Genomic DNA, 27414 nt, shown 5'->3' on the forward strand with positions numbered 1-27414 from the left:
ATTTTTACAGAAATAGGAGAGAAACAAGTATATAAATTCTCTGTGAACTTGGTGACTGCAGAATCCCAGGGAGCTCTGTTAGAGCCGCTTTGCTGTCTGATTCAGAGCAAGACCGGGGATCTGCACCCCAACATCCCACATGAGCGTTCTGACTATCAAAGCACCTGGAAGTGTTAATGTATTTGTTATGGTTTTTTTCTCCTTGTAAAGAAGAAGTCATATTCAACTTGAGATCAACTTCAAATGAAAGTGGTTTCTAAACGTTTTTTACAAATATTTCTTGTTTCAGCCAGGAGCTTTTTCAATGAAAAATATTGCATTAAACAATTCCCAAGCCACCTGTTCCACATTCGGGACTGTAAGAGAGTTTCCATTGTAAAGGTGAAAGCTTTAAAATGTCATTCCCTTTCTCAAAAGTTTTTACTTTGTGCATCTAAAATAAGGTGCTAAATGAATGCTCTAAATGAAAATGTATTTGGAAGCTTTAATTATTCTGTATGTTGCACTGGTATTTATAATGCCTCACTGTGCTGGTCACTTCTAGAATCGTGTGAGGGGGTCTCTGTACCAATCTTCTCACAAACTGAGTACTAGTCTATTCACAAGAGGTAAACAAAGCAGGAGAGCACTGAAAAAGCATCACCCTCACTATTACAACTATTTAATGGAAAATTGTGCTCATAAATTAATTGAGTTTCACTTTGCAATGAAATAAGAGAATTAATTGATAAAGGAAACTTCACAGACATGATATAATTTGAATACATAAGATGTTTGGCACAGGAAGGTACTCTAACTTAAGAACTAGACACAACAAGTATCAGCCAAATATTAAACAGATTAAGTATGGATATCTAACAGATCTCAAAACGTAGCAGTCAAGGGAAGGTACCCTCAAAGAGAAATATTCCCAACAGGAGTGCAAACAAACAGCTCCATTGTAAACCTATTGTGTGTTTTTATCAATAATCTGGAAATAAAAAAATCCCTCCAGATAAACTTGTGGCTAACACAAGAACAGTAATAAGGCAGATAGGGCAGCATTATAGAGTAAGACAGGTTCATTCAGATCTTTTAGCACAGAAATAATGGAAATATATTTATGTCTAAATACATGGCATGCAGGCCAAATCCATACACTGGAAATTATCACTTGAAAAACAGTCTCAGCAGAAAAGTGGTTGAGCTTCCAGTGTGAGCCTGTGACAGGAAGAGCTAATGCAGTCCGAGGCTGCATAAACAGACATCTGAAGTGCATGGGGATGTGATTCACCTCTTAAGGTAAGGTTGATGGAGGATGACTGCATAAAGTTTTGGGGCCCTCTTTCAAATAATGGATATTAAAATATCAGAGAGCATAAAGGAAAGAACTGCAGAGTGAGACTGATCTAAGGATAGGGGAGAAAGAAAGGTAGGTTTTGTGCTGGCCAGCAGGACACAGTACAGACATACCCCACGGCTGACTTGGGAAGCAGCATAGCTACGTCAGTGTAGTAATTAGTCCCAGTTAGGTGATGGGATAATTAGCCCTGATGAAAAAACAGGGTTAATCAGGCTCAGACTGTGTTATCCAGCTATCTGGGGGGTTTTCTGCCCTGCTGTTTCTTTTCTCCTGTAGGAGGACTGACACAAATAGCTGCCATCCTGCTGTGTTTCATATCCAGAAAAAAAGCCTAGAAACCATGAGAGTAAAAACAAAAATATCCCTGGGAGAGCGATCCAGTGAGGTGATTCTAGTGTTCTGGGTCTGACACACAGTTATAATTGCCTCACAACAAACAGGGCTAAGAATCTAGATTTAAACATGCCATACTGTACCTAGAAACAGGGTTACACCATGTCCTTTCAAGTGTATCAGTAGCACGAACACAATGAATATGCTCCTAGGTGAAAAACATAGCTCATTCCTTTCCTCCCACCACCCAAATTGCTCTGGATGCACAATCAGTTGTTTTTTTCCAAAGGACAGAAGTCTTTTTCTCCCATCCATTTCTTAGAACTTTGTTCCATATAAACAAATTGGTCATATCTGATTATGATCAAGACCCTCCTGATCTCAACACCAATTCCACCCTGGTGACTCTGAAATTCTTAGCAATAGTATGAGCCTTTTATTATCAATAGCCAGATAATCCCTAGCATTTCCTGAGCTGCTGTGTACAGTCTCTCCAGGTATCACAGCTCCACAGTGCAGGGCTGCTACTGTGAAAAAGCAAACTTCTGATCTAGCTGTTGCAGGGCCATATGAAGAGAGCCTTGGGCAACTGTCTTCCCCTAGAGCATCTCTAGGATTTTTCACAGTGGGGAACCTCTCAGGACAGCCTGAACAACAAAAGACCATTTGTAGGATAGTGCTGAATAATTGTAAAGAATAGAGCTGAAAGGGAGCTCAAAAGGTCTTGAACTGTCATATCCAATGCAAAGAGCTAGCAACCACTTCCCATCTTCTGAAAAACAGGGAGAAATTGCAAGGCTGTCTGTTCCAGGAAAAATTAAAACAGGTGAAGATGTGTGAGACAGGACAGTCAGCAGCAACTCCAGGAGAAAATGAAAAGAAGGAAACTTCGGCAGCATGACTACTGTTTAAGCTGAATGCAGACTGTTCTGTGAATAGCAGAAAGGACTCCTTTGATGACGTGAAACAAAGATCACCAAATTCAGGGGTATTTTTTATGGATGGTGACAACTTTATAGATTTTTACATCAGTGATGGTAACTTAAGGAAGAATCTTATCTTCAAAGCTTCGTAAAGAAGGCCAGCTGAATGAAAAATTCACAGTAGACAGACAATCAAAATCAGACAATCTTCAGTGCATCAATACTTAAGGTAAGCAAGACTAACACAACAGATTAGCTGTTTACCAGAGGGATGCCAATTCAAGAGACTGCCATTCTGCCAGACAGAAAAAGTATAGAAATACGGTTTTGATTCACATTTTTAATGTGCTACGTATTTCATTAATATTTCAGACAATGACATATTAACTTGTAAGGAACATATATCAATTGGTAAAGTAGCAAGGTAACAAAACTAAACTTGAATTCGCTGCTTTGAATTTAGGATTAAACCACTAGTAAATTCCAATCTGTTCATCTGAACAGCTGTTTAAATGGGATGGAGTCCAGCAAGTCCTCATGGTGATGCAATTTGTACTGCAAATAACACTGGCAAGCATCAAACATTTTTATCTCACTAGATAGTAGACAACCCAAGAAATACCATGTGGAGGGTAAAGCTAGCGGACAGTGACTAATACTTTTGTTTCTTCCTCCGTGCCACTGCCATGTGCAAGGCCCGAATAATCAAGTTTTCATTATTCAGGACATTGTAATCAGTCAGTTTCACCAGTCTATCAAAATTCTCTTCACTGAAACACACCTCCCTCGTCGTAAACGGGGAGAGGATGCTGGAGACATCAACATTGCCTTCAGCCATCTCCTCTGGACTTCTTTCCACACCTGAGGGAAAAACCACAAGGAGGTTTACCTATAAGATTTTATTGCAGCATGTGGTTCTTATCAGTTATTTAAGTAATTACAGGTAGAAAAGAGATATTTGGGGGAATGAGATGGTTTGCCAGAGGGATGTAAACGTAGTCTAGGAGCACCATATTCTTCAGCTGGTGGATACCCAAATGGCTGCAAAAGAGAACACCACCCATTATCATCAGCAGCAATTGCTGACTGCTCCTTGGACAACATGATTTTTTGTTGCCCAAGCTAGAAAAGCAGCAGCAAAAGGAACACAAGATACTGAGCAAGAGATAAATTGAGAGCTTCTGGAGTTTTCACAGTTCAGACAAACCGACACAGTGAGAGCAGTTACTTTTGTAAACAATGAAGCTGATAATGCTGGCATGAGAAAGAAGGGCAGAGCTGACAGTGAGCCATTAGATACGAAATGGAGAGGACGCTCTAAGCCAGTGGCTTTATATTAAAGTTGCTAGCCACAGATAACTCACCAGGAGCTTTGTATCTCTTGAAGGTGTCATTTACTAAAGGGAAAAAGAGCACTGTTGGAGCTTGCTGACTTTCGGCGTCTTCAAACACATAGCATTCCTTTAAATTTTCCCTGTCTTCCTCGCTTATCTCAATTTTGGGAAATGGGATTCCTTGCCTGGTAATGTACTTTGCAATCTGATCCAGAGGCTGGATGAATAAATAAAGAAAAAAATCAAAATTCAAAGAAGACCCAGAGACTTGGATTTTCTAAACATCAGCAGTCAACACTGATACTCTGAGGTTTGAATATTCCTCTGGGAACATCTTAAGTTTCATACAGTAATGGTCATAACACCGTCAGGTCCAGTTTACCTTATTTTCTGCACCACTTTAGGCAAAAGAAGAAAGCCCTTGGAGCTTGCAAAAGGAACCAAAAGCCACAGGACTGATTTCATAATTTCAATTAACAGGTTTTCTGTAAATGAGTTTAAAAGGGCAAGGAAAGTATATATACTGAAAGTATGGAGAAGGAATCAGTCAGTCCAGATTATTCTGTGTTGTTTTGACTTCTTCATTATTTACCCTGTCCCAATCTTTCTGTCTTCTGCATGGTTGTGATTGTTTGTTAATGACTCCCTATTTACAGCATAACTTTTTAATCTATGAAAAAAACCCAAATTCATTAACAGCTCTATTTACTATATGCCTATGTTCATTTTTATATTATTCTCTTTAGGTATGTAACACTAATTATAGCACTTTACTAATCAAGCCCCATGTGAGCCAGTCCCTTTCTCTAAGATTAGCATGAGATAAACAGGTCCAGAGATATACAGATTTTCCCATTTAACATATTAAAATATTGCCAGGACTTTCCATCCTCTCTATAGCTTGCTCAGTTCAAGGATAACCAAAATCTGTATCAGAGGTCCAGATAACTTCTCAGTCAGCTCTTTAAAAACTCTTGAGTCCACCACAGTGAAGAACCTTGATTATTTTAAAATGCCTATATCCGTCACTGTCTTCTAACATCCTTCTTAGTTACTAAGAAATAAAAAGCATTTCATCATCATCTTATAAAATCAATCCATTATGCTGTTTTTCGTAAGTACAGAATAGAAAAATGCATTAAGCAGGTTGGTGGGGGAGAAGGTGTAGCAATAATATTGGCAACTCTGTCATTTCTATCTTAAAACAGACCAATACCCTACCTAATATTTCCGTAAACCCTGAATGACTTTGTAAAACTCTATCATTCACTCTTTTGACAATTTGTCTTAGTTAGAATATCTAGTGTCAGACTCCTAGTTTAGGCGGAGGACTAGAAGGAAAGACAGATGTCATTAAGGACTGTAGGCCAGAATTTCTGATACAGAGTCATAACCATTGTCAAACTCGTGATGGAAACCAGCAGACATTTGATTCTTCCCATTTCAGTACTGGAAAGTTTAGTTGTTTAAATTGACAAATGCTGGAGATCAAAAGACCATGAAGGAAAAAGATCAAAGATACCATGGCTTTTCTTACCAATGTCTGTGACCCTCCACTGTAATTTAAATGCAGGATAACATCCACTTTCCTCTGAGATCTCAAGAGTGGTGGGTAGCTGGTATTGATGAAAAAACCAGTATCAACCAGGGAGAGTGCATCATCTGCTGTTTCCATCAGTTTATTTGGGAGAGAGTCTATCACTGTGTCTGAAATACAAATATTTCTTGTCATAACAAATAGAAGAGGAAATTGACTGTCTCTCTGCAGAAAGTTAAAGAGGGAAGAACGGAGAATTCTGCCCCTGCATTTTCTCTGCCATCTTCTGTTGGCTCACTAGCAGCACTGACTTACAGGAATAACTGACCCACTACAGCTCTTTTGTTCCTTCTTTCCTGGACACCTCATGCAGCTTTGACCCTAAAGGAGAGATCCTTCATGTCTCCCCAGGCTGAGGTCACCTTGGCCGCTGAAATGCAGGCCACAGATGGCCAAATTCAATTTCACCCCTTCACGCCCCCCAAAAACTGAACAGGAGTTCAAATACGGTTTCTGCTGCTTCCGCTTGGGGAAGGGAGAAGGGGAGTTTCAGATGTCAGTCTTGTCTCTTCCTCTTTACTGGAAATCCTAAACGGATTCCCAAACCTCCTCAAAACGTTTTGGAAAAACATGTTGTATTACTGTGCCTTTCCAAGTAGAAAATCCTTCACTCTCCAGGTACTTGCTGTGCATCTGTAAGCCCCTGAGAAAATTGGGATACTGTGCAATGGTTGGACGTCCTGTTAACACATCTCGCAGAGTGGAAGACAGAGCACATGAAGGAGTGAGCAGACACGTGTCTACCTCATAAGGATTCATAGATAGAAAGGGTTCTTCCTCTGCAAGAAGGAAAAAAGAAGTTTCAAGTTTAGGACAGCTTTCTGAATCAATATTTTAAACAATGCAGTAACTACAGCACCCACACCCACCCCAAAGGTAAAGCAAACATAGTTATAAGCCCTTAAGGCCTGTAAAATACAGAATAGACACATTGCACGATTAAATGACACACTACCCACAAGCAGCAAACTTTCAGGCAATAAGCTAGGCTTCCCTAAGAGGTACCCACTTCTACCATGATGTGTGGCACAGGAGAGAGCTGAGTCCCAAAACATCTGTGAGGACTACATCGGCCTTTGATCAGGACACCTTCAGAAGGCATGTGAATATCACCCAGCTATATACACTTAGCTAAGCTAGGAGGCCAGTCAGCCCAGGCTCCCTGTACAATTAATGGCAAGAAAGAGCTTTCTCCACAGACATTTTAGTCCACATAAGATAGGCTGCTTTCAGGAACAGACCTCTGCAAGACCTGTTTTCTCCATGGACTGTATTAGGGGCTAAGGAAGACTTTCTCCTAACTTAGGCACTTAAGATGTGTTCCTATATAATACTGTCTTCACATCTCCACTAGAAATTGCTGGAGACTGTTTTTGTCTCTACACCCTTTAGAAAATGGCAAAGTTTTGCCAAAGAAGCAACGTTGCTTCCAAATCAGGCAGAGACATTTCTTAACTGACATTTCGGCTTTGCTTTTCTCATCTCTCTCTGACCTAGAGAACATCTCTTTAGGCATTAAACACAGTTCCAGGAGAGAAGAAGTGAAAGTAATAGATGCTGCTGGTAAAAAAATACAAAAATATCTTACCAATATCTTTTACTCTGTCTCTGGTCCATTTACTCCAGAAGTCCTCTGAATCAACAGCCAAATTCCACACATACATCGCATCTATGGAAAATATACTACTCCACATGCCTGTAATGTGAAAGGGCGTATAGAAATTGATTGATGGAGTAATCTTGAAAGAATTTTAATGAATACATACCTTCAATCCTTCCCCTTGGATACTTCCTTATGGTCTGGATAGATATCTCTGCGAGCATAGTTCCTACATGTGTCCTCACTAATGCAAACTCACACCTGCTCAACCTGTTTGCCCATGTCTTCCCAGTGCTGTCCATCACAGATCATGTGCTCACTAGCACCAGCTGCTTCCTGGGTAGACTGACATTCCCTCTAGATAATAGTCACCTTGCATGTAGCAGATCCGAGTCTCTGGGATCCTCTTCACCAGCCTTCCCATAAAGAATTCACTTCCAAAATGTTCTGCATGAATAGATGCTCCGTATTTCAACAGACCAACTTCATAAGGAGTGAACTCCAGCCACTCTACAGTAACAGCAGCAAGAGCATCAAAAGACAATAATGTTTTAACTATTGCTACAAAGAATAGTACCAGAGAACAGAAACAAATCTCAAGAAATACACTGTCTAGCTCATAGTACGCTGGCAACCAGCTATACCTGTATTAATATTGTTTGCAGTACTAACAAGTTGAAAGAACAGATTTTTCTTTTACATCCATGGAGAGTGGTCCCAGCCTGTGAGGTCTATTGATACAGCAACCTTTAGCAGAAAAGCCTTGGTCTGAATGAAACCATAAAAGTGTTCCCTGCCGTTAGTCTTACCCAAAAGCACATATTGTTCAGGCATGACTTGTGCCCTGTAGGGCAACAGTGACAGAACACTTATCATTTACTCTTGACTGTTCATATTAAACAAACACAGCAAAAAACTAACACTAGGGGAGACAGTGATTTTCCTTCCACTGGACCCAAAAATTCAAAGTAATTGTTCAAAACAGGACCACGTGGAATCATCATAAGAACTGGTTTTGTTAAAAGGTTTCTAATACTTTTGTGACCAGTATAAATTTTAAGCTTGGCATCTCCTGTGGTATAAATACACTTTCGCTTTTGGCAATATTGAGAACTCAAGTGCTAAAGACTAAAGATGTTTGCTTTTCTTTTTTTCTTTCTTTCTTTTTAAGTGTTATTCATAATTATTTGAAATTTAAAAAGGCTTTTGTGTGATTAAAATGAAAGAATTATTGAAGCTGGTTACATGCATTAAGTCTTAGTTCAGACTTCTTCGATCATAAAGCTATGAAGCAATCTAAATCATAACCATTACCTCTAAATGCTTGGGCGCTATAGCTGGACTTGAGGTTGATGGCCACATAGATGGGCAATGGGTTCTGACCTTCATCCACTGCCTGCCGTTGATCCGACAGTCTATGTTCATCTTTCTGATTTTGAAGAAAAATGGTTAACAGTGAGGTGAAAAATAACTTATACTTGAAATAATACAATGTGAACTACAAACTTCAGTCAGAAATATCTGACATGAGATTTTCCAGACTTGTGAAGTGTCCCATAAGCATCACCTACCCTATAAGGGTTCTCAGGTTTTGAGATATGCAAAGAGGTTGATTGCAGATTCATTGAGGAGAAAACAGTATCCAGAAATAAATATGTGGCTGGATGAAAGGTAAGGTACTTCACTTGGCTGGAGCTCAAGGAACAGAGTTTAGCATACTTTAATATATGTTCCAAGTATTTGCAGATGCAAGAATATATTGTACTACTCATGACAATTTAAAGCTTCCTTGTATGAACATAAGCCAGAAGGACACTACTTAAGTTATATTAAAAGTACTGCTATTTCTAAAAATCTTTCTTAAACCTTGGTAACATATTCAGAGAATGGTCCTTCCTGCCACTTGACCCATCTCCATATGCAAAACCTATAACTAAGGCAATGTATAAATGCATATGTTCAATTATGCTAATGAAGTAAGTTATTTAAGATTTTTAAGCACCTCTTCTAGTCAGAATATGTTTCAGAATATCTAATGTCTGAAGTGATTTGTTTACATTTCAAAATATTTTTTTTCCTCAGAATTTTTTTTTTCTTTTTTAAGGAGCTGGAATGCCATGGCTCCTTCAGTTCAAGGTCAACCTTATTTTAAAGCAAGAGGAGTGTTTTAACAATGGATCTGAATATACAGCATTTACTCAACCTCTAGACTAATTATCTGCATTAGTAGTCCTGAGCATCATCCAAGGATTTTTCTTCCCCTTTATAGGTACAGAGATTCATCACTTTTCTGGCGAAAAGGAGTAATATTTAATACCTTATCATGTAGCATGGATTCAATGACAAGCCCCCACAAGTCTATGAAAGATGTTTTACGTCCTTCTTTAGTCCTCTCCATCAGGTCATTATAATAGTACTTCAGACAATCCAAAGAAAAGCAGCAAATCTTCGATTTGGTTACTTGCTTGCGAGCTTCCTTGATTGCCTCCTCAAGAAATTTTTGTGACCAGTTAGCATCTTCATATAAGTTTGCCATTGTCCTGAAGAAACATTAGAAGAAAATAACGAAAGAGGACTAATGTTGTGGTCTGGCCTCACAGAACTTGGTGTAGCCTGTTTGCTTTTTTCAGTTCATATGAGCATCATAACCAGAAATTAAGCACACCGGAAATCTTTTCATTTCAAGAACAAACAAAACCTCCCAAGCTTTTCTGGTTTTGATGATAAAAGTTTATGTGGGGTCAAAAAAAACCAAAAGTAACAAATTGGTGTGAGAAAAAGATCCACAGAAAGCTATTAAATACAAAGACACCACAAGTCATCACCAAGCCCATCTCTTGGAAGCTGGGGTGCATTCTAGGGAACAGTCACTACAAGTTTGCTCTAGTCTTGTATTTTTTGTCAGGCATCCATTATTGGCTACCGATAGAGAGAGACAACTAAAAGGTGCTTGGGTCTTTGGCGTGTCCTGGTTTATTCTTGTTTGTGTCCTTGAAATCATAACACAGACAGGTACATTCAGATCTCCACATAAATGCAGAGAAGTTAAAAGAACTTTGGCAAATAACTTAGATAAACCTGAGATTAAGGTTTGGACTGGCACATAATTCAGTGCAAAAGTTGTCTTTGCTTTCAACAAGGCATAGATGAGTAGTTTTGGTGATCTATATTCTTTTCTGTTTGGCTGTAAAAGCTTAGCTATAGTGCGCTAAAGGCCTGGCAACACATCTCCTACACTGTGGAGGAATGGAACTAGCTAGAATCTACAGGATTAAATACTTAAAAGATATTTCATATATGACAGCATCTGGTGTATGCCCACAGAGAGAAAAGAGAAGTTTAAGATGAGCAACAATAGCTATAGTCTGGCTGAGGCCTGTAACACAGCATCATTCTTTGGACTGTCTGCAACAGAATTAATTCCACTAGTCCCAAATGTGTCTTTACCAGAAGATGATGCACTCTACTACATCCAAAATGAAAGTGAGAATCACCAGAAAATGGCAGGCATAAATTCTTCTTCCCATCTTTCTTCAATTTCCAGTCTAAAGACAAATTCATTGCATTCAGTCTAAGGTATAATTGATAAAATATGAAAAGGTAATAGAGCATTTACATGAAAATTTCTGGCACAGGCTGTGTTAATGTGGTGACAAAAGCAGCTGATGAATGCGATGATCAGTCTCTTACTTGACATGTTTTATTTCTTAACTCTAGAGGGACACAGAGAAGATCATGGGGAAAATGGAAATGCTTCTATTTAGGAAGTGCTATATAAACTGATGGTGCTGTATAAATAATCAACACTATCAAGCAGAGAGAACAAATATAAATCTTGTTCAGATCAGTCTCACCACGTGGTTCCTGATAAACCAGCGATGTAGGAAATGCAGTCTAATAGATTCAGTTTTTGGAGACCCAATAGGCTGCCATACATTGCTGTTAATGATCTTGTCCCGCCTCCAGTCGTTGTGATTGCCACCACTGGCACCTTTTCAACATAGCAAGGCAAAAAGCTAGTGAAAGCCATGCATATATTAGAGACAAGCAATCCTTTTTATTACAGAAATCATGTAAATCTTGTAAAAGGTTATATAGAAAAGGTTACATAGAAACAATAAGCAATGATATAACTTTGTGGGAAAAAAGATGTGATTGTTGCAGAAGGCTTCTATTGCCACCACCTAATTGAGGGGACAGTGAGGGCTTATGTTTTATCCACATAAAGGAGCAAGGGGAGTTTACTTAATACATAATTGGAAATCAACCTCATCACCCTGGAATTCTTCTTGAAGTGTATTATTAGAAACCATCATAAAAAACACAGGATTTATGATGCCAGAGTAGATTAGGAAATCCATGATTCTGGCTCTAACAATGATTAATGTTTCAGAAGAACGCACAACACCCTGTAATCAGCCAAAGTGCACAATACCTTAGCCTTCCTGACCTCAGGACAGTAATCACTTTATGTGCTGAAGCATACTCATTGATAAGGCTTTTTTTTTTTTTCTCCTCTCTCTCCAAGTTTCAAGTGTAAGAGACTATTCTTATCTTAATCTTTTCCTAATCTAGTACACCATTTGTTTCCTTAACATCTTGAGTAGCATGGATGTGTATATGCTGTATGGAAAGGTATATCTATTTCCTATCCTAAATTTGATAAGAATTTAAAATCTAGGACATTTTATAAAATAATAAGGGGGGAAAAAGCCAATCATCCTGATTGAAATACCTCTCTTGAATAATTTCAAAAAGTTATATTTTGGTTTTACCTTTTCTAACCTTTTTCAGTATGAGTTCAAATTCTAATTATACATTTAGACAGAGAACTAAAATGGGAGAAAAGCTTTTTTTTTTTTTTTTTTTTTTTTACAATTTTGAATTAAAACCTGAATAGGAGATCCAGGATAAGCAAACCTGTAAACTTTTTAAAAAACAGTTTTGGTCTTAATACACAACCATTTTTTTTATGTGTCAGGAAACCCTTAGACAACTATGTAAAACTGTTCCTTCCAGCTTTCTTGAAAAGCTAAATTTCATATATGATTCTCTGCTCTGAAATTCAAAATATGAATTTAATATGTACTTTTAAACACAATCCACAGCACTAGTCCTTTTAGTTGCCTGTTAAAGAGGATTCTTACTGTGGGTATGTTCTTACTTTCATGGTCTTCAGAATCCAACTAGGCATAAGCAGTCACAAAACTTATGACTGAAATATACAGGCAGGAGTTAAAGGTGTTAAAGCTACACTTTTAATCAGCTATTTTATCTATGCATCTCAGTGATTCTATAAGATTCACTCAAGAGTTTTATTCTAGTAGTCAGTTTTCCCAACAATACACCTTTGCACTGCAGAAACCACCCAGAGTGCTTTTATTCAGATGTTTGTGTGCAAACTTTACCTCAATTCAGAGTCCCCTTACAAATGACACGACTGTCTCCTTGCCTCCATTAACAAGGTAGGATACCCTACTTCCCAAGCAGCATATCCCCATTATTCCATGCATGTCCACTGTAAACTTTCTTCCTGAGACTCCTATGAGCAATTTCAGGAACAATCAGAAATTGGCTAAATCGGGGTGCTACTGAGGAATTACTGGGCCTGTGAAGGCATGTCCTCCCTTCCCCGCTCTCCCACGCAGACCAGCTACTGCTTCTTTTGCTCCTGTCTCTTTTTCTAGGAAGCTAGGCCTGCACCAGAACACCAGGATTAATTAGGCTATTTATTTTTATTCGTGGTTTCAATTTGTGGGCCAGGCCCCGATCACTGGAGAGGTGTTGTTACAAGGGACTGTACGGCTTGCCTCATGGTCTTTCAGATCTTCCTCCAAGTGAAGAACCTTTTTCAGAGCAGCAGCAACATATTTCTTCCTTTTTCGCAGGAAGTCCTGCTCTTCCCTGCACAGGCTATACCCCAAGCGCACATCTAGGTCTCCTGAGCTGGAATAGACCATGGGACGAATAAGTGTACATGTCATTCACAGCTTATTTCAGGATACATAGGACAGTTAGGCAGTTAACTTCATAAATAACCTGCAAAGCAAGCTATTTCCAATTCTGCACACTGATTAAGGAACAGAAGAAAAAGTGGTATTTCTATTACAAGCAAGGAGCAGCAGTGAAGATAGAGAAGTTTCCAAGGTGTTTTAGACTTCTTGTGAATATGGGCACAAAGACAAGACGCAGAGAAAGATCACCAAAAGGGGTAATTTCAGGGGTAATTTTTCAGTACCCATTCTGGTTTTTTTCATTGTGACATCCTGGAAAATTCAAGTGATGCCACCAGGTTTTAAAATTCGTGTTTGCAGTTCACTAACATTTTTAAAAAATAGAGTTCCTAATGAGCTGTGTGATCAAGCTTGAACTACAGGACAAGCTCCACGGTATCAGTTTGACCACCTGGTCAAACTTTGGTGAAACTCTGCTAACTTGTGAGGCTTTGCAGAGGTGCATGTCTTTGTCTAACATAAGCAAATAGGTGCACAGCCCTAGGGAGCAGTGACAGGTGCAGTGAATAGTCTTTACTGTGCAGTGGTCTATCTGCATGGACTTCTGATGATTGTTTTGATTACATTATAGCCCCAAACATAATAAGTATCACAGTGGTGTGCCAATATGTAAGCAGGAACAAATACGCAGAATCACAGAAGGGTCAAGGCTGGAAGGGACGTCTGGAGATTGCCTTGTCCAACCTCCCTGCTTCTGAGCAGGGTCTGCTAGAGCAAGCTGCTCAGTGCTATGTCCCGTCAGACTTTGAATACCCCCAAGGATGTATTCTTCTGGGAAGAATTTTTAATCCACAGCCCTGATCTGGCTGGGTATCTGGTATGAAGAGGTCCTTATGCTCCCTCAGAACTTCGCTGATTTCTGATGCCTTTTACCTGTGCACTGAACAGTTTTCTAGATAAGTATTTACATGCTTCATCCTACAAATATATAAGACCACCCACCATTTTTTCCACATGGGGAGCCACATTGAGTTTTATCCCCTGAGAAATGTGAAGCACAAGCCAAAGATTTTGCAGAAAAAGGTACAAAAAACAAACAAAAGGAAATTCATGTTTGTGTGCCTTCAAAAATATAGATGTGCTTGCTACTGAGAAACTCATTCTCAAAATTGCCCAAACCTTCTGGATCACATCACCCTCTGGTGGTTGTAAACTCTGATTATTTTTCTCATCATTAGCTCACAAGCACAAATGTTTCATGGGTTAATACTAGTAACTTCTGTTTCTCCAGCAAATTTGGTGCATCATAGTTCAATTTTGAAAAGAAAATAAGGTCATTTGCTTGATCTTCTAAAAGCGAACAACTTTTTCTTAGTGTCAGATGAAAAAACTGATGTTTAAACATCCCAGACAACACTTTCTCTTGCTCACTCACTCTCATTGTACATATGTATATGTATACATAGTATATATGTGTGTGTGTATATATATATCTGTATTCTGTTGGATTTACGTTTGTTATTGGGCTGAGATTGAGCAAGCAGAACTTTCCTATGCTCTGAACTTCACCTACACTTGGACTTGGACTTACCTTAGACACCTGTCTGAGCACAGGATAAAGCACCCTCTTGGAGTGTTTTTCTCTCTCCACTGACTACAGAAAAAGTCTAGGTAACTAGTTTACAATAATTCTGGACACTAGGACAAGAAGAGGCTATCTTACCATTTTCTTGCTGTCAAACACAAGTCAAAGGATTGATCCTAGAAATCAAGAAAATCAAGAAATAAAGTTAAATACCACTAGATTTGTAAACATTCCTTCAAACTCAGGCAAGGCTCAGGTTCTCAAATGATAATTCAAAAGGCTAAGGACTTTATTTTGGTTCGATGAACCAAAGTCTCACTCCCTGTTCTGGAATCAAGTTCTCCCTCATCTAATGAGCCTGTCTGCTTGGGGCAGTTAGTGGGCAAGGAGCCTGCATGTTATGCTAACTTGCAGCAGGCACGCTTAGGAGGAACACCAAGAACCAGATGAGTTACTTCATTCCAGAGAAAAGGTTACACATGAAAGTACACTTTTAATCCATATATATATACACACACACATATATATACACACTATATATACATAAATATATATATACACAAAATATATATACAAGATAAGATATGAAATTAAGCTTGTCTTCTGAATTTTTTTTAATTACTAGCCACTGTAGAGTTACCTCAATATTTAAGAAGAAATTTTGACATGCATGTTCTTATGTCAGTCATCTTTATTCCTTGAAACCACTTAAAACTAATTTTTGTATGCAGGTTTACAATGATTTTCAGATTATTATAATGACTGTTAACATCTGCTTCCTTAAAATCGAATACAGCAAACTTTTAATTTTTTAAAACATTTTCAATGAATGTTTCTACAATTTTACACAGAGATTTTGTTTATTCAATACCTTTATTTCTAGTAGGATAAAAATAATCATGATAACTGTTGGAAAACTGTTTCAAAGGGTTCACAGCACTCACCTCATCTACTGTTATTTTCTTCTGCAAAGGGAGCAAATTTAGAGGCAAAGAAAGGACTCCATTTTTCACTGTTTCATTTTTATCTGTCAGCTGAAACAAAGTGGAAAGTGGTAGGGATATAAATGAAAGTGAAGGGTTTGTCATCTCTAGAACTTCCCCCATAAAGAGGATTAGTTCAGTTCATTGTTTAAATTAATTTCTTCTGCTAATTTCTTTAAAGTTAATGATAATGTACAAAAGAGGAACGTACCTCTTTTGGCAGTATCATATCCAGCCTTGTCTGGTTGTTTATGACACAATGAAATGCCAGGATCCTAAGGCTGGGGTCAGAGTCCAGCAAAATCTTCTGGCTTCCTTCATAGGATCCTTTCACTATAAATTTAAGTTCCTGATCTGAATATAGAGACAGGAACAAAGAATTTTAACTCTTCCAAGCAAACACATACAACTAATAAATAAAATCTACCTCTACTCTGTAAACTTTTTGTCTAGTTTTCCTTACACCATGGTGATTAAATAGACTTTGGGTGTCTAGAGCAGATTAAAATCTACTATAAAACATCTTGGTGGACCTGTATAAAATATTAACATGCAGAAATTACATATTTTTGAAATACTGCAGAATGTTATTTGGTAGGTGCTTTACATGAATAAATAAAACCACGATTTAGATTTAAAGGAGTGTCAGTATAAAGGAGTTTTGGATTATTCAAATGGAACAGGAGATTGATCTATTTGATGCAAGTCTGCTCTGATACAGTCTTGTACATTTTATTGTATGTCTTATTTGCTACAATAGCCAAATGTTTCTAAATGAAAGTCGAGCAGACTGATGTGCCTTCTGTCACTACTGCTCAATAATAATCATATCACCAAAACTGGAACAACTGATCAACGCAAAGGCTGTGTTGCTTGCACAGAAAAGCCTTTGTGTTCACAGAGAGATCCTATGCTGTTCTTTTGCAAGATTAGGGGTAACAGGTATATCATTTTAGGTCACTCATCTTTCCCACCAAGTTACATTTCAGACCGAACCTTCCCACAATGTGACTCAGCCATTGTTAGCATTTGCTTCAAAATGGTTAATTTTCCATTCATGAATTATCTAGAAACAGTCATGATTTCTCAAGATTCACCTCATAAGCAGCTTTACACAAGGTACTGCTCATTCAAATGAACTTACAAAGGCTATTGAAAAGTCTCATTATATTTACTAGGACTTAATTTTACAAGCAAAAGCCTGATTTGGCAGTGATTTGTAAATTGTGCAGACATTTGCATTTGAACTCAAGAGCTTAAGTTTATTATTTTTGCTCAAGCAGCTCAAAATCTCTTTCAGAATCCAATGTACAGAAACCTTGTACATACTCAAACCCAAATTAAGCATACAGGGAAGATTTCTATACAAGAATGTAATCATAAGATAATTTTAAAAGAAGATCCAAATTAATTAATTTCCATTTTGAACAAGCAAAACACAAAGATAACTAACATAACTTATTCCAAATTTTTAATTCTAGTACATATAGCATTATTTTTGCATAAACTTAAGATTTGCCTGGGAACCAAATACTTAAATAATTTGACTTTTGACTGATATAATCTTTCTGCAAGGTGGGGCATGGTGAAACTAAGTATCACGGGACACAGCTAGGGCAACATGCACAACAGATTATTAATTTTTCAACTCCTGTTATAATGACTGAATCACAACACAGAAACAATAGGTTAATGAAGCAATAACCTCACTTGTGGCTTGATGCTTCAGCTTCCCTGTATCCACTCGAACCTCCAAACAGGAAACTTCACGTGCCTATAAGAGAGAGGATAAATGACAGAAAAGAATAGTGTGAATGTCACTGTGAGTGATTCATTCTGTTCTCAACCAACCCCTCTAGTTCATCAATGAGTAACATTATTATCTATTATTATCTCTTTAGATGACATGATGATAATACTGACACGGTATTTTTCCCAGGTTGGAAAGTAAAGAGGAACAATAGCTCATGAGCTGCTTCAGCTTGGAAGTGAGAGACAATGAAATGATGAGGGTGAAACGTATTCAAAATAACAGGTGTCTTGAGGTATGGGACTTTTTATTAGCATTTTATCACTTTCTTCATTAGCCCCTGCTAGTTCTGGGCATAATGTAGGAATAATTGGTAGGAAATTCAAACTGATAGCAGAAAGCAGGGGCACATCATAGCTGACAGCTGTATTGTTGCCTGCCTTTGGCAGAAAGTGTCATTTCCCTGGAGCAATAGGAAACCAGTGATCTTTAATGCCAATTAAAGAAGAACTACTGTTCTTCTCAGTAGAACAGTGTGGCTGACAGTACTGGCTTTGGGACACAACTCAAAGTTTCCACAGCTAAAAATATGACAATTTCATAGGAAAGATCATAACAAATGAACATTACCACTAGTACTCCATTAGTAATGATGCCATCAGGATAGTCCAGACTGAAAAATAAAATGGAAAATACAATGTCATGGTTGGAATAACTCAGATTAAATATTTAAGCCCATGAGTTAACAAGTTACACGTTTTTCCCCCACCAACTTTGATGTTTTCAATTTTAATATTTGTTCTCATTCACACATGCTTTAAGGCTGTTAGGAGGCAAAATTCCAGCAGGTGGTCTGAGTGGCCTGTTTTTCTGCACTTCTCTCATGACAGAATATGAAGCTGGGCTTTTTACTGCTGTGGTATTTCAGACCTGCTTTTCACTTCAAAAATCATGTAATGATTCCGAGGAGAGCTGGAGACTATTACATCTACCCTTGGCTGTGTTAAATATTTTCTATTTCCCATTCCATGGGAAGATTTACCACACACTATCAGATTTCAGTATAAACTCACAGGAAAATAACTTTGCAAAATTTTCCATGACAAAGACTCCTCCCAAAATTCTAAACTTCATAAACAGTCTGAAGTTTAATTTCCAAATCAATGTTCTCCTTTAAGATAAGAAAAATAACTGGCTAAATGCCACAAAGAACACTCAGGAAAAACTTCCAGTGACAAAGACTGTTAAGGATTGGAAGCAGTTACCTAAGAATTTTGTAGGATTTTCTCTTTTTGAAAGTGTATTAAAAATGAGTTCAAAGAACATCTATCAGGGCAAAATGTATTCAGTGTTCCTACCTCCCTGCAGGGAACTGGATTCAGTTATCATTCAAGATTTCTTCCAGACCCAAAATTCTGCACTTACTTATTTTTTTATAGTCAAAAAGTTATAGCATTACGTGTCACATGGTGTGACAGCTCTCAAACACTTTATTAAAAAAAATTAAGGGGAGCAGATAAACAGTATGGGTGGATATTAAAAGATCTCAACTTGCCTAGCCTGCTGACATTGAGGTGGAAAGACAGGAAAAAATGTCTCTTTATGGAGGTAAATATCCAGGAGAGTGCAGTATTATTTGAGTTACTGGTAATGGCAAAGTATAAAGTTAGATGGATAATGAGACGGTCTAAGGCATGACCTTCAAACAGGGTGGAAGAACACTACAGACCTTTCACCATTGCACAAGACAGCTTGGTAAGCTCCTAGGAAGAGCAAGGATGATACAAGCATTAAACACTGATGGCTGAGGTGCTATCAGCCTTCAGGTATCAGCCTTGCTGCTACTGCCATAAGGAAGCCCAGCTGTTGGCTACACCCTGCACTGTGGTCTGAACTCTTATTATCCTGTGTCTCAGGGCTTCTGCTGGTCACAGCCCAGACCAGAAAGATGTCTTTTTTTCCCCCTGTTGACATGCACACTTCTTTTAAGAAGAGGGAAAGCACTCACCTTTCTCTGAAGCTTTGGAAATCAGCTGTAGCTAGAGACATGAAGCTGAGCTCAGTGCAGAGGAGCTCTTACTGTTCAGATTGGCAGGGACCTTTGAATATTTTGCCTACCTCTGGAGCACTGGGTAAGTCCACTTCTTAGGATTAGCTGGAAATTTCCCTAACAAACATCCTGATACTACACAGCCCACATTACATATACTAACACTCCTGTCCACTCCTTGAAGCCTATTGCAGTTTGCGGTTTCCGGCCTTTTGTACTGAAGGTCTCAGTCTTCCTATGAGAATTTGGGAGCATGTTGCAGCCTGCAGCAGTGAAAACCAGGAACAGAGTTCCTGGGGATCCTAATCATAGGTTGCACGGGTGCCTAAGACTGTGGTGGACTCAGTGACCTACAGGATCACTTCCCATCCTGTGCCTCTACAATGCCTGATATAGGCCGAACCATCTTTTCTTCCTTGCTAGATCAGCATGCATCTTGGCTGGCTTGTAATGAAACAGTTAATATTGTATAGGGGAAGTTACAGTTGCGCAGATTCTCACATTATAGTTCATATTTAGAGTAAGCAAATGTGCTCTGTTTCACAGTACTAGGGAATCTAGATTTCTGGATAAAAATGTATACATTTTAATTCTTTCACGTCAGATCCAGCTTCCTCTTAGCAGGAAGTAGCCACACTACGTGGCTTCCGCATAGGCTACTTTTCTGAGTTTTCTGACAACTTGATTCCTGTTCCAGGTTACACAGAGAGAAACATGGATGATGGTGTAAAATCTCTGTGGTCCAAAACAGACACAGAGACAGCTTATTCCAAGATCACTTGTTTCTCATCTCCTGCAAGTGCCATTGTTTTATGAAAACAGAAAAGAATCACAGAAAGACCCACTGTCTCTCAACACTGAAAGAGAAACATTTTTGAAAAACAAGAAAACTGTATTAGCCTCAAAGACACTTTGGCTATGCTCTTCCTTGACTTAAAACTTTTACCATAAGAACTCCTTCAGGCCATGTGATTTCCTGTCACAAATGTAAATATAAACAGTACACTAGCCCCCAAATGGATCAAGCCTCAGCCCAGTCTAAGAGTTTCCTCAACAGTGCCCAAACCAAACTACTGGTATGATCTGCTGCTCCCCATAAACGCAGGGGGAATTTTTCAAAAGAATACAGCAGAACTACAGAAAGAAAAAGATTTTTATTTTCTAAAAATCATGCTTTTGCCATATTTCAATAATTAACATTAAAATTTTATACAACTTTTTGTACATCTATTTACATTTGTGTGGGGGCTTTGTTTTAAACAATTTCACATTTGAAAAAAAGAAAAGGGAAGGGGAATTGAGATGAAAGGTTGTATGAGAATAGTCCTTCATTCTTCTAGGTATTATTTCAGATGAAATTCCTCAACTTGGGACATCTGAAAGACAGGAAGAGGCCAAAAAGATGATCAGCAGAGCCAGCAATACCCTGGCCCCCTTGAACCCCTCCAGCTCCCTTGGAAATTCAAAGTACCTTTTAGTTCATTAGAAGTCCCTTTGTGGCCACTTAATATTAGGGTTCAGGCTTCAGTAAAAGTCAGAGGGAAGGGGGATGTTGAGCGAGCGAAGCCACCTAGTCCAGCGGGATCCCGTCCCCTCAGCAACTCGTAAAGGCTCGTTCTGTTGCTGGACACTACCAGGGGAAACACAAGGGGGAGAGTCCACATTACCCTTGGAAAAAAAAATCACAGAATAACACAAAAAACACTGAAATATACAAATGAGCAACCTGTGTACAACAGACTTACCTTTTCTGTCACTGCTGCTCAAGGGCAGCAGCTCTCACGCCAGCTGGGCTCATGTTATGGGCCTAAAAAACACTGGGCAGGTGTTTGCAATCCCTTGGCTCAGTTGCTGGTGAAAAGGCACTTGGAGGAAGGAACGTGCCTTCCTGTCTGTGTTGTTAAGATCAAATATCGGGTTCTCAGAGCCTGCCACAGGTAGTGGCAGCAAGGAGGTGTACGTTTGTAGTTACTGCAGGCAATGGCGTAAGAGTGAGGCAAAACTAGGCATGGCACTCATCTTGCAGTTGTGGAAAACAAACTACCAAAATGACAGTTTTCTTCCATTTTAAATCCAAGATAACTGGAACGAATGCAAGAACCAAATTTTGTACAGCCCACTGGTAATTCAGGAGCAAATATTTATAATGTACTTTGGTAAAAGTAACCCAAAATACAATCTTTGCAGTGAGGTCAACAAAATATGAGCGTGACAAAGCTACCGTTGTAGGTGCAACCCAGGAAACTTTCTTGGCCTAGGGTTACACTTCATGTATGATATCTGAAGTGCTGAAAAGAAAGAACAGGCTGATATAATAAGTTTTCCGACTGGTAATCAGTAGGACCTGGACTGAAGATGGGGAAGTAAAAGGTAGTAAACTGCTTTAGACAAAATGTCAGGGGGATTATAACTACATTTTCAGAGAAGATGCCATATTTACCTAAAAAAAATTCTGTTCTCATTGTTCCCATCACAGTATCAGACTTGTAGAAACTGTCCCATATGGTTAGCTGTGCCCCTTGTTAGCACTATGGTTGGCTCTCACCCACTTAAAATTATTTCTAAACTCTGCCAACTCTTCTCCAGCCCAGCAGTGCCTTCAGGATAGCTTAATTTATTAAAATGGCTTAAGAGTTATGGGAAGAGGAACTTAAACAGTCTTCTAATTGTTTCTCAGATCACCAGATATCTGGTGATTTCTTTCTGAAGAAATCTTTTCCTCAGTGGTTTTCCCTGGGGCTTCATTGTGCCCCCTCTATGGGTTTGGTTCAGCAGCAACCAGTTTTCCTTACAGACTTCAACAGTCAAATCTCAATTTATAGAGCTTGGCTTCTTCAGTTTCCCTTCAGCAAAGTAGTCTCATTTTCTGTCTCTGCCAGTACTACAGCAGTTCAGCATCTTAATAGGGAACCAGAGTCAGTAACATACATCCATCTTTCCACAGTGTAATGTCCACATTTTTTCCTGATTGAAATTCTCCATCTGGGTATTGCTGTCAATGTGAGAAGTAGCCAGCTCTTCTTCCAAAGTGGATATTATTTCCAGTGCTCGCCTTTCTGGACCAGTGAGATTTCCTGTCTGGCCACTTGGGCTCTGCTCCTTTGTCAAAACCTGCTGAGCTTGTTAAACTTGAGAGGTAGGGTTGGTACATAGCTTTCTGGTGACTCATCTCATCTACTTCAGTTCAGGCTTTCAGACCTTTCCATGACCTATCACAAGTAATGCAAGACATGGTCTCTAATTTTGGTCCTCAAACCCTTTATTTTATTATTCCTTATGTCAGGTTTTCCTATGTTGAGGAGAAAAAACCCTCTCAATCTCCTCCAAGATCATAGATCATGAAAAGTTCTCCAGAAAACAATTTTTAATTAACCCAGCTGTAGTTGCACCTTTATTCCAGACTTGGCTGATGGGCAGAACAGCACTAACTCACACACATATGCAAGAAATGCAAATGAGAGAGGAGGGGAAATGTTTATCCACTTTCCAACACAAAACTCATTTCCTTAGAGAAGAGTCTTGCTTTTTATGCAACCTGCTGGAACCCTTAGAGTTACATTCCCTGACCTGACTGCCTTATGATGCAGCAAAGTCTTCCCTTTGTGCATGGATTTCTTCAGGCCACAAATATTACGTTAGTCACTAAGGTATCACATTCTATGAACGAAAAAAAAAATGGTTCACAAGTATTCTTGTTGTAGCTACTGACCCATGACTATGGTTCTGTCAAGGATCCTTCTTATTTGTGCAGTCTCCACCATCATCTTCAGACCAGCAAAAGTCTTGCTCAGAATCAGAAGAAGTTGCTAAATCTCTATCTATTGAGCATGCCCCCAGTGAGAGGTACCTAGCTGCAAGGTGCAGCAGAACCGTTTGACACAGAACCGGCGCCTGCATATCCTGAGATGGATTCCAGCCTTCATCTCTGTATGCAAGCCTACCAGTGCATAATACTCAGGCCAGACAACCTGCCTGGACCTCCTTCATCAACAAGCAGGATTACCAAGTACAAGCTCCATAAGCCATTCTCTAACTTGCAGGGAAAGAAAGACTGTAGATAGGCTATTTGGGACATCTCCTGGAGCTCCATTCCCCATTACCATTTTGGATTTCAGGGCACTCTTAAGCTGTGATAGGCACCACATTTATTCTGCTGATACAGAGCCTTCTGCCAGTTTTCATGCACAGTAAACAGCATAAACCGTCCATACTGGTGACTTTCCAGGGGTTGTAATAGGAGATTCTGGGGCTGCTCTGTTAACTTTGATGGCTTTTTGCTTGTGAACCCTAGGAGATCTTTCTCCATTCATAACATTGAGGTATTGCCTTTTCTCCAGCAATTCTTAATTTATCCTTCTGTTAGGAATAAACACACTGTTCAAACTCTCCACCAATATACTATCATGCTAGGCCTTCTGAAGTGTCCCAAATGCCTTAAAGAGGTCCCAACGGCACAACATTTTCAGTCCAATAACATGGATCAAATTGCTAACAGCAATCCTTTCAAATAACTTCCTCAGAGTCATAAAGCTTATTATGGGGATGGACTAGAATACCCATCATTCTCCATCAGACTCCCTCTCCAATTAGAATATCAGATTCCCAGATTTCTCCACAGTGTTAATTAGCTGAAGCTAACATGTCCCCTAACACCTGAGCTCCACCAACAGCTTTCAAGCCTACCAAGTGAAGTTGATGATGCTCCTCCAGTTTTTCTGGTTCCTCAGCCCTCAGGCCCCCCCAGTGATCTTTGCTCCTTTCTTTATGCAGAATATTTAGCTCTTCTCCCAGCCGAGACTGATACTGTAGTCGCATATAAATCTAATGGCAAAGACAGCACCTGAGGAAGCAGGTGCCCAGCAGGGAGCAGTCAAACTGGGTAAAAATAACATTTTCAGATATTTAAAATCTAAAAATGTGTATTCTGGAATTCCAAATGGCAACTTACTGGACTTGAATGGAAAGATCTAGATAATGCTTTCAGAGAAAGCACTATCACAGATGAACCAAGTTTCCAGATTATTTTTCTACTGAATACAAGTTTATATAAAATTTAGGATTCTACTCACGTGTTCTGCAATGTGAACTCCACCTCCAGCTCCTCACGTGCCTGAAAAAGGGGAAGAAGAGAAAGAAAGGCATATCACTTATTTCTGTTAATAGCTTTCACCACATTTATTACATATCATTTGTAAAATACGTATTTAGGATAGCACTTGGAAAATTCCCTGAATAATTTGCAAAAAAGAAACCATGGTGCCATCTGAAGTTACTAAACTTTCAGATACTGAAAAAAAAGTTGCTAAAATCAGTATTTTGAAACCTAAGTGCTATATGAGCACACAGACTTGGGAAATGGCTATTCTGTTAAATCAGTCCTTTCTTAGAATTAAATTCCCAGTACTAGAAAATTAGCAACTTTTATATTCCTGGCTAAGAATTCAGAACCCAAGCCAACAGCTAACAAACCATGACAGAAATATCCTGAATGATGCCATCAGGGTAATTATTTCTAGGTGATTCCACCCTGAATTGTTAATAACAGATTCCACCCCACCCCACCAAAGAACCTAGAATGGACCACAGGGATCTTTCTTATAATAGACCACAGTCTGTCTTATAATAGCAACAAAATAAAATTTCAGGTAGATTTTTCCTATAATGAAACACTGTACAAGGATGTATTTAGGTGGTAAAAAGAAGTTGTGTTGGTTCTCACTGATTTCATTGCTCACCTGTGGATTCAGCTGAAACTTCACCCGAACAGTACGTCCTACAGTGAGTTTATCTATGTCAAAGAGAACTGTGCAGAGTTCATCATCCCTGGTGATCGTGTCTTCATCACAGACTTTTAGCTCCAGCACATTCTGCAAAATGAGGTTAAGAATTTCTCAGACCTCTATCCAATCTTTCAAAGAGCTCCATAAGGCAGAAAAATCTCAAGAAAAAGGCATGTTTAGTCTGCAGTTTTAGGGAACAAGGGAAAGAGGAACAGGTAAAATAGAAAAGAAGGGGAAAGATTTGGGAGTATTAAACTTTACACTTATGATCACTGTACATACTAAAAGAAGGGGGCTTGTCTATCGCAGAGCTCAGGTTGCCTAATTTTATTAGGGGAAGGGAACATTTCTCTGACAAGATGACAGGAAAATAAAGTAGCTTCACCTCATATTTGCCCTGGGACTTGAGATGATAGACTATGTGCTTGGGGACATGAAACAAGATGGGCAGGGCATATGGAACATTCACAAATTTGTGATAATTAGGTGTATTACATGTTTCTGTATTTGTTGTATGGCCATTGGCTCTCTCCAAGTGTATAAAACACAGACACGCACATAAAAAGGTTTAAAAGATTTCCTTTCCACCATACCTAGAACTAATTTACCTTACTGTAATTTTAATGTGATCTTTACGTTGGGTCTTACTTGTACATGACAAGACTGGGAATAGAATAGTGAGGCCATAGTCTGCAGGGAATTTAATTGCTTCTTGCTGCTTCAGAAAAGTAAATGTTCAAATAACCAATAAGTGGAACAGAACAATACCGGAGAGGATGCAAGTGACCTTATTTTCTGAGGAATCTTTAGCATTTGAAGTGTTTGGAGACTAACCAAATTCCTTCTGGTTTAGTGTAGATGTGCATTATCTATTCACTATCTGGAGATGGTGAATGGTGAAAAGAGTTTATCTTCATTACCTTGATTCGGCGATCAATCTTATAGCAGAAAGCTTCGTTCCAGACTGGGTTCTTGGAGTTCCTGATGGTTCTGGTCCGGACCTTTTCAGTTGAGGCAGTAGGCAGCCACAGCGTCACATAGCAATCTGACAGGGTGACTGTATAAAGAAAAGGTAAACAGAGACTGACATTATAGCGAGTGAAAGGATTATTGCAGTGTACACATCTAACCCTAATAAGACAGAGATAACACAGAGGGGATTTCTTCCTAAAATATACAAACTAAGGAGTAAATAATACAATGAGTCATTTAGTGGAAAACAGAAAACATCTTCACATATTTGTCATGCTCATTCCCACTTTTATACTTTTAATCAGACTTATTTTCCTTTTAAAATGTTACTTCTTATTGGAAAAAAACTGTATTCCACATGCAGTACATGCACACCTATCAATGCTGTATATAGCTATATATTCATGATGGTCCAAATGATTGGGGGAGGGAATAAGTTAATGCTGCAAACACATGAGAGTATCTATCAGCATGCACCTTCTCCCACATGCAATCACGTCACTCCTAGGATGGCTCCTCTGTAGCTCAGGCAACCCACCTCACAACCTTCAACATGGGCTGGAGAGATACTAGTCTTCCAACATTTCCTCCCCAGATTCAGTATCTTAGCTCGGTGGAAGCCTTTAGCCAAGAGCTGGTTTAAATGAAGAATTTCTGCCAAAAAGCAAAATGCTGCCCTGTCAAAGCCAAAAAGGTTGTTTTTCCTTATCAGAATGTGCAACTTTCAACAGAAATTCTTTCGTGTCTTTGACAAAATTTAGAAGTTCTGACTTTCTCAAAAAGTCTTTTGGAAAACAAAATCAGTTTCAGGACCAATGTTAAGTTACTGCTTATCCTGCTGTTTCTTACTGTCCTACCTGCAGGTTGGAAAAACCCTGCTCTCACTCATGTCTGGGAGAGGAAGCTGCAAGTGCCACCAAAGGCATCAGCTCCTTCCATATTTTGACCCCTCACATTTTGAGGGAGAATCTCCAGGGAGGGAGACTTACATATGCACAATACAGGTGTCTGTCTACAGATAGAATTTGTCTCATATGTTTAATGCAAAACATGCTCTCCCTATTTCACCTTAGTAGTGCTTAACCTGTCATCTGTTTCTCACCAGAACCTTGTGAGTCAGAAGTAGTCAAACAATTCAACTCGTAATTAATTCCTGCATCATGCGCAAAATCTGTAACAGTGTTATTATGTGGTGTTAAGTACAATTTTCT

At 38.9% G+C, this 27414-nt stretch overlaps 1 protein-coding gene across 1 annotated transcript in view; it reads right to left on the reverse strand.

Moving 5' to 3' along the window:
• Nucleotides 1–2956: 2956 nt before the first annotated feature.
• The window catches only part of LOC106498170 (cytosolic phospholipase A2 epsilon-like), a 33624-nt gene continuing 9166 nt past the window's right edge, over nt 2957–27414 (reverse strand). The window contains exons 4-21 of the mRNA XM_067296474.1: nt 26152–26288; nt 25187–25318; nt 24521–24561; nt 18032–18074; nt 17362–17425; nt 15863–16005; nt 15613–15702; nt 14807–14844; nt 12940–13075; nt 10984–11120; nt 9447–9669; nt 8444–8558; nt 7502–7639; nt 7118–7225; nt 6117–6308; nt 5470–5639; nt 3963–4149; nt 2957–3459 (exon numbers count right to left, since the gene is read on the reverse strand). Of these exons, the coding sequence (XP_067152575.1) occupies nt 3251–3459; nt 3963–4149; nt 5470–5639; nt 6117–6308; nt 7118–7225; nt 7502–7639; nt 8444–8558; nt 9447–9669; nt 10984–11120; nt 12940–13075; nt 14807–14844; nt 15613–15702; nt 15863–16005; nt 17362–17425; nt 18032–18074; nt 24521–24561; nt 25187–25318; nt 26152–26288 (2303 nt within the window). The 3' untranslated portion in view covers nt 2957–3250. The remainder of the gene's footprint in view (nt 3460–3962; nt 4150–5469; nt 5640–6116; nt 6309–7117; nt 7226–7501; nt 7640–8443; nt 8559–9446; nt 9670–10983; nt 11121–12939; nt 13076–14806; nt 14845–15612; nt 15703–15862; nt 16006–17361; nt 17426–18031; nt 18075–24520; nt 24562–25186; nt 25319–26151; nt 26289–27414) is intronic.

The sequence above is a fragment of the Apteryx mantelli genome, chromosome 4, assembly GCF_036417845.1.
Source record: "Apteryx mantelli isolate bAptMan1 chromosome 4, bAptMan1.hap1, whole genome shotgun sequence".
Taxonomy (NCBI): Eukaryota; Metazoa; Chordata; class Aves; order Apterygiformes; family Apterygidae; genus Apteryx; species Apteryx mantelli.